This window comes from Perissodus microlepis, chromosome 8 (assembly GCF_051167445.1).
Source record: "Perissodus microlepis isolate ML-2025 ecotype Zambia chromosome 8, ASM5116744v1, whole genome shotgun sequence".
Classification (NCBI taxonomy): Eukaryota; Metazoa; Chordata; class Actinopteri; order Cichliformes; family Cichlidae; genus Perissodus; species Perissodus microlepis.
This window is the reverse complement of record NC_140468.1, coordinates 7,522,674-7,530,438: the sequence shown is the minus strand read 5'-3', so window position 1 is coordinate 7,530,438 and position 7,765 is coordinate 7,522,674. Positions and strand designations below refer to the sequence as shown.

Sequence of the window (7,765 nt, the reverse complement as noted above, 5' to 3'; positions counted from 1 at the left end):
TTTTTTAAAAGGTTTTACACGGTCTTCAAAAAAAAGGAATTCACAATTAAGTGGCTTTAAAGTTACTCAGTTATATACCAGTGTCCTTTCTCCTTATTACATCAATTCATCAATTTTCTCTCCATTTGCGGCGTCTAGAGCAGAGGGGGGCAATTAATTTTCCCAAAGGGCCACATGAGAAACTGGGACTGTTTAGAGGGCAGCACCAATAAGCTGATGTCAATTATATTAATTTTACCTCTTTATCACATTGGTGAGGGACCTCCACAACACACCCAGTTTCTCATGTGACCCCCTTGGGAAATGTAACTGCCCACTGGCCCCATGGTCTAGAACCAATCCTAATTGATAGAGGGTGAAAGGGGGTGTACACTCTGGATATGATACTAGTCTATGACAGAGCAACCACAGGGAGAGGCATGAACATCCAAACTCCACACAGTAACATGCTGGTTGATCAGAAGGTTCAAATCCCAAAACGAGCTGAGCTGAGTTAAATTTGCATTAAACTCAGTTTATTTATATATATTTTCTCAGTAAGAAAATAATGTGTAAATTTTCTAGAAAAAATGAAAGGTAATAATGGTGTTTTTTTTATTACTCATATCGCCCTCATATGAATTGAAAATCTAATCACACACTTTTTGAAATTAAAGAAACAAAATAAACTTTGATAAATATACCTAAAGTGTTAAAAGTAATGCTCATTAGGTAGCAAAATCACTCTAAGCTTCATTAGCCTATTGCACTATTGCAACAACAGTGTTTGAGACCTAAATATATCAGTGGAGAAATATAAGGCAAATATAAACTACTAAAGGCAAATGGATACATGTGCGAATGTACTGAGCAAAAATGGATGACTGTATATGACTTATATGACTGTATATCAACAAAAAGAACATAAATATCCCTCGAAGGCCTACTGTTCACAGACTCACAGTCACCCTTCCGGATGTTATTAGGTAAGTGAGACAAAAATAGTTTTGACATGTCCTTTGCAGTGACCAAGCCCCTCTCCACTTGGTTCTGTCAATCAAAACCCAAAACAAGATGGCAGGCTGTGGGAGCTGGGTCTTCTTTTTAACAGGCAAGTTCACTCGTAAAATTATTTAGCTTCATCAAAGAACAACTTTCGCTGACCTTCCTCAACATTAATTATCAACTCTGTGTTGTTTAGTAAAAACACTCGCCCTTGATATCAGCTTTTAAGGACTGTGCGTAGGATTCTAGCATCAGGATATGTGTGTTATCATTTTTTAATGTCAGATTTAAGGTTTTGTTTGCGTTTTTTGACCTTTCTTATAAACTGTCTGGTGTGTGTGTGTGTTTTACACTTCCACACAGTGTGTTCTGCCAGTTTGTTTGAGGCCAGTTCTGACATCAAAGTTACCATTCCTGTGGGGAAGTTTTTTACACATGAACTGTTTAGAGAGACTTTCCAGAACGACTTTGAACCTTTGGGCAAAGTCTACGGTGAGACAGAATGATCTAAATTCAGTTAAAAGGATAAGACATCCACATGTGTTAACGCTGTTTTTCTCTGCTCTTTTTGTGTTTTGCAAATCAGGCATATTGTACAACGACCCCATAATTTTTAAGTGCAACAAACAGAATTTCCCAGACCTCCCAGAGTGGTTGCGCTTCACCCAAAGGAACCCCTATGACAATGGCTTCTTGTATGGCACACCAATGTCTCCAGGAAAAAGTATAATTGAGGTGTGAAATCATCATTTACACCAACATTGGCACAATATTCTAGCATGCTGCACATCTAACATTCACCTCTGGCCTTACTTTTGCACATTCTTCTGTCGTGATGGTAGGCCAAACAAAGATAACATTCCAGCGCAGCTACAGTGGAGACAAATATGGAAAATATGCGGCTATCAAAAACAGCTGTCAGGATTTGTTGTCAAATCCCCAGAGACAAAAGCCTTGGGCCTCTTCTCTTCAGCTGCTATTTTGAACCAACATTAAAAATTCAGGAAGTAAGCTGTCTTTGAAGAAGAAGAGATACAAATGTCAGAAGTGACACTTTAGTCTCAACCAAACAGTTAGAAAACATGCTAAATTTTTAGTGTAAACACAGAACACAGCTGTATTCTGATTCAAAACTTTTCCCATTGTAACAAACTACACGCCATTTTTAGGTGCATTAATTTTTTGCTTTTGTTTAAACAGTTCATCCTGTTTTTGTTTTTTTCGCTTTTCTTTTTACAGAACAGTGAACATAAAGTATTAAGCAGCTATACAGCAGAAAATGTAAGGTATTAAACTAATCTTCACCGCTTTATTTTCTTTATTTTCGTTTTAGTGTAAGTTTTAAATTATTAATATATCTCTAGATATATAATAACGAATTGGTTTCGAAACAGATAATTTTTGTTACTGTAAGCAAAAGCGTTTTTCATACACTAATGAGCAGACAGCAGCTAAAGGCACTCTGGGAAATTGACAGCAAATGGAAAAGCGGACATTTAAGTTTTGCAAAAAGTGCTCTTGGAATGCATATGAACTGTCATAATCTTAATAATATTACATTTCATTCTGACAGATTTATGCCACCAACCAGCGGAGCTATGACACAGTCAGACACCTTCTCATAATCAAAGTCGTTCCAGGTATTTGCGATGAATCCGTCCCATTACGTTTAAGTCCCAAAATAATAGTTATAATGAATGAGGGTGTATCAAATGTCGAAACTCGCTGGTGTATTTACAGAGAAGATTCTGCCCTATCAAGTCGAAGTCTTCATCAAGCTGAGAGAGATTGAAAAAGTGCTGCCCTCTACTGTTCAGGATGAGATAAAGCAGGATTTGCAGAAGCTGTGGGACACAGAGACCTTGGAAATGATCAACATCACCAACGCCCTCGATCGTGGTGGCAGAGTTCCACTCCCTCTTGCAGGGCACTTTGAAGGGTAAACTGAGATCTGTACATTCTTATACATACTGGGTTTATTTAAAATTATGTTTTTTAGTACTACTACTTAAGTTTGTTGTATTTTATTAGCACCGTGTTTGCTGCTGTAACAGAACTTGCTTTGAAAAAAAAATGCATATTTAGTCAAATTTGATTTGTGACAGTGTGTATGTGAAGGTAGGGTCAGAGGAGTATTTCTCCAAATGTCTCCTGAGGGTGCTGACACCGGAGAACAAAAAGCAGTGCAAGGAAGAGGCCAAAATCAAAGTCCCTGGAGAATGCCACTTCTGCATAAATCCCAGCAACTGTATCACTTGGTGCAAGACGGAGCTGGTGAGGCCAGAAAAGATGCACGCCCAAGAAGGAACATATATATAAATATATATGATTAAAGCTTCAATCGATTATTTCATTTTGTCTCATTAACTACTAAGCAGAAGCAAACAGCGTAAAGCTGTTTATCTCATCTGCTGCTCTGTGCCTCATTTTAACGCTCTTCCTCCTCCTGCAGTTTGATCTGACAAAGATGAAGCCGAAGCCACCTGCTCCCACGATGGGTTCAGGGATTTTGGAGGCTGGAGAGGACTTCAAACCTCTGGAGTCTCCTCCAAACAGAGACTATTTCCCAGACTACATCGTGACAGTAATTGTGCCCCTGATCCTCGCCATCATCCTGTTTCTGCTGCTGGCTTACATCATGTTTGGCAGAAGGGAAGGAATGTATGTATCTAATTTTAAATCTAATCTCTGAATAAATATGTAAAGGCTTTGGATGCCAAACTACATTTTTCCCTCTTCCCTCTACTGGGATTTTATGTAGTCATCCAAGTGGGATAAATTCCACCAAGGATGGGAATCTATTTAAACATATTTAGACTTTTGATTGATCCAATATTAAACAGATATTTTACTCTTTTTCTATAGTGGCAAAAGGAATGCAAGAACAAACCAGTAAGTACTTTGTTTATAACAGATTTTGAAACCTGATTGTTGTCTTTCAATTAAAAACACGATCTGATGGTTAACTTTTTAGTACCAGTCAGCTAAGACAGCATTATAAGTGATATTTCACAGAATGAATCTGAAATATAGTGCAGCAAAAATATTTCCAAGCTTGCAGAAAAAAAAAATTCTGTATGTGATGTGTGCTTCAGAATTCAGCTGTACCACCACTACACCATCCATGAGAACACTGACGAGCTGAGGACCATGGCTGGAAACAGAGGCGTGCCTCCACCCCTCTCCACACTGCCCATGTTTAACAGCCGGACTGGAGACAGGGCCTCCCCGCTGCAGTCTGACAGCATCCCACTCATCATGGCCCAACAGTAAGCACCACACCCATTAATTCCTATCAGTTATGTGCACTGAGCTGGCAGTCTATTAGGTACACAATAAGAACCTAATGTAACACCACTCTAATGTTGCTCTGATGATGCACTGGGTTGTTCTGATCAGGTATGCTTCTCCTGTCATTTTCCAAATAGTATCGCAGGGTGGAAATTTGACAGCACTTTTCTGTTTTCTCAATTCTTTCAATTTTGCAAACACCACTTGTTGAAACGCATCCCCAAACCTGCTGTGTCTCTTTCAGGTCATGTGTAAGTTCTTTGCTAGATTTCCAAAAAGATCACTTTAAATATTGACAAAAACATCTTCCTCCTCAGAAGCAATACATACTATATATATATATATATATATATATGAGGGGTGACTCAAGTCTTTTGCACAGTATTGTAAAACAAATGAAGCTTATAATAAGTTACATCAAAAGTCATTCTTGTGTCCATGAATCAACAGCATTTCAATAGAAATTGTAACCAAACAGCCGTCACAAATTACCAAATGAAAATCTACATACTCAAATATGTTTGTATGACCAGCAGTTTGCAATCTGAAGTATTTTGTTTATTAGAGTATAGCAAATAAAGAATAAGTACTAACATCTCATCACACCTGCCATCTGCTGCTGGTGAAGTTAGTGTCACTATTACTGCTGTGTTGCATGAGTTATTCTCCAACAGTTGTAATAAATCATAATAAATAAAGTAGTTTTTAATTGTATTTATTTTCTTACTCTCTTGGTAGAGATCCATACAGTGACACACTGCCCAGGTAAGCCCAATCACAGGATTCTCCTCCGCATTGATTCTGCTCGGTGTTGCTGATTATTCTAAGAATATTTTTTTGTGTGTGTTTACAGGAAGTGAGAGCAGCGATGGATAAGATATAACACATGGAGTATTATTAATAACATCTCTGAGACACAGTTTGTGGATTATATTTGCATTTGGATATTATAATTTCTTCCTGTTTGGGTTCCATTAAAGTAAATGAATAGTATACTAATAGCTCAGATGTTGTGTATATCAAACTAATTATTGTCACACGTTGTGAACTAATACATGGGTCATTTTATAAACACTGAAGCATGTTTTGTGGATTAAATATTTCTTTGGTTCATATGTTCTGTGAAAATATTTTGTTTATATTTATTAATTTCTTAAAGGGTATGCGATGGGAGACAAATTCTACCGCCTGTGTGATGTGTGTAGCATATTGATTTACTAGATGGACAAACTTTGGAAGAAATCCATTTGATTTGATTAACCCAGGCTGCTAAAAATGTATATTATATGAATGATTCCAGCAAAAAATCATGTTCTTACTCTGGCATGTTCTATGACTGACCTGAAAGATGCTCAATATCCATTCTTTATATTCATCTTATCCTTCTTTAGTGGTAATACAATAAAAAATAAGAAGGGACAGCTTCGGTTTAGATATGCTTTTAAACACAGGTTGTACATGCAGTAGATGTCAGGCAGAGGTAGGGTTTGAAAGTTGGAGTTTAGCACCTGCAGCACGCATGCTCTGCTTTATGAGCTCAAAGTAGAAATGCTTTGTTTACACTTTGCTTTAGAGAATCAGCAGCTGCAGCATTAAGGGAGCTAGAAAGGATAAAGATTAGCTCAAATGTATGTTTAATATGGATCTGTGTGTATGCTGTATATACAAAAAAAAAAACAGGATATTTTTTTATTCTTATTTCTTACTATAGTTTTGTATACACTCACTGGACATTTTATTAGTTACACCTTCATAGTACTGGTTTGGTGTCCCTTTTGCCTTCAGAACTGCCTCAATTCTTAATGGCATAGGTTCAACAAGGTGCTGGAAATATTCCTCAGAGATTTGGATCCATGTTAACATGATAGCATCACACAGTTGCTGCAGATTTGTTGGCTTTACTTCCAGGATGTGAATCTCTACATCCCAAAGGTGCTCTCTTGGATTATGTTCAGGTAACTGTGAAGACCGTTTGAGTACCAATGAAGTCATGTTCAAGAAATCAGTTTGAGGAGATCAGAGCAACTGTGACATGGTGTGTGATATCCTGCTGGAAGACACTGGGGTCATAACGGGATCAGCATGGTCACCAACAATACTCAGATGGGCTCTGGCATCTAAACAGTGATTAGTTGGAAATGGAGCTCATTCCAGGCGATATGTTTCCACTCTTCTACTGACCTATTCTGGTGATTCCATTTTAATTGTAGCTTCACTTTCCTGTTCTTACCTGACAAGATTGGCACCTGGTGTGGTCTTCTGCTGCTGTAGCCCATCTGCCTCAAGGTTCAACATATTTCTTGTTCAAATATGCTCTTTGAACATGATTGTAACAAGTATTTGAGCTATTGTTGCCTTCCTATCAGCAAAAAGCAGTCCAGCCATTCACCACTTTCTCTTTTTTAAACATTCTCTGTAAACCCTGGGAAAGCTGGGAAAATCCCAGCATATAAGCAGTTTCTGAAATACTCCGACCAGCCAGTCTGGCACCAACAACCATGCCACGTTCAAAGTCACTGAAATAGCCTTTCTTACCTAATCTGCTTGAGTTGAAGGGCATTTATTTCACCATGTCCTAAATGCGGTGAGTTTCTGCCATGTAATTGGGTGATTAGATATTTGTGTTAATGAGCAGTTGAACCCTAACAAAGTGGCCGTGAGCAGAGAGATACATATGGGTTGTCTCTGCTATGCAAGTAAGCTGTGATGTTCTGATTCACAGCATGATTTTGTTTGTTTTCTTTCTTTTGTTTGCTTCTTATCCTGACCGGCTTTACACGAGTGATGTTGTTTTTATCTATAAATATCTGTTTTCTAAGTCACCTCATCATCCTCATCATCATCCCCTCGTCACATTCGGTGAGTTGGGCTGTGACAGTATGAACCACTAATCAGTTTTGCCAGTAAATTGTCTAGTGACAAAGCAAACTATGAAGAGGAGATCAGTTCAACAGTTTACAGATCATTCATCACTTATGGCTGGATCAAAAAGAGGTTCACCCTCTTCTTAAAGGGTTGCAGCTTTTATCTGGATTTGCAGGATGAAAGCCTATGAAGCCTGCAAATAATAGCAGCTTTGCAGTGCACTGCAGCAGTAATTTTCATTCCAGTTTGCTTCTGTGCTTTGCCTGCAGGAAGCAGCCGTTGTTGCATTAGACATCCAGAAGGAGTCGCTGGTGGTGTATCTTCATTTGGTATGGGCGTTTTCTCTTCTGGGACAAGCATTAATTTCTGCAAAGTTAGCTCCTTGTTTTTCAGTGTGACAAGGAAACAATTACGGCTGCTTCACTGATAATCCTGTTACAGTAAATTCAAACTGCATTTTGCAGTATTTTAAGTTTGGTTTCTTAAGAAATTTAGCTAAGGAGCCAATAACTTTTTTAGGCACAAAAAAAGGCTAGAGTTTGGTATATTGGCCTTGTTTTCACTGCTGCTTAACAAAAAGTAGTCAGTGCAACTGTTGTGGAACAGTTGATTTCTAAACACATGG

General features: G+C 38.1%; 1 protein-coding gene across 1 annotated transcript; it reads left to right on the top strand.

Annotated features, from left to right (window-relative positions):
- The first annotated feature begins 1,011 nt into the window (after positions 1-1,011).
- sgca (sarcoglycan, alpha) lies at positions 1,012-5,591 on the top strand. Its single transcript, XM_084938661.1, has 10 exons — positions 1,012-1,476; positions 1,571-1,719; positions 2,558-2,624; positions 2,725-2,923; positions 3,090-3,258; positions 3,437-3,645; positions 3,850-3,876; positions 4,080-4,253; positions 5,014-5,040; positions 5,129-5,591. The coding sequence occupies exons 1-10, from the start codon at positions 1,263-1,265 to the stop codon at positions 5,133-5,135; spliced, it is 1,242 nt and encodes a 413-aa protein (XP_084794787.1). The 5' UTR covers positions 1,012-1,262; the 3' UTR covers positions 5,136-5,591.
- Positions 5,592-7,765: the final 2,174 nt, after the last annotated feature.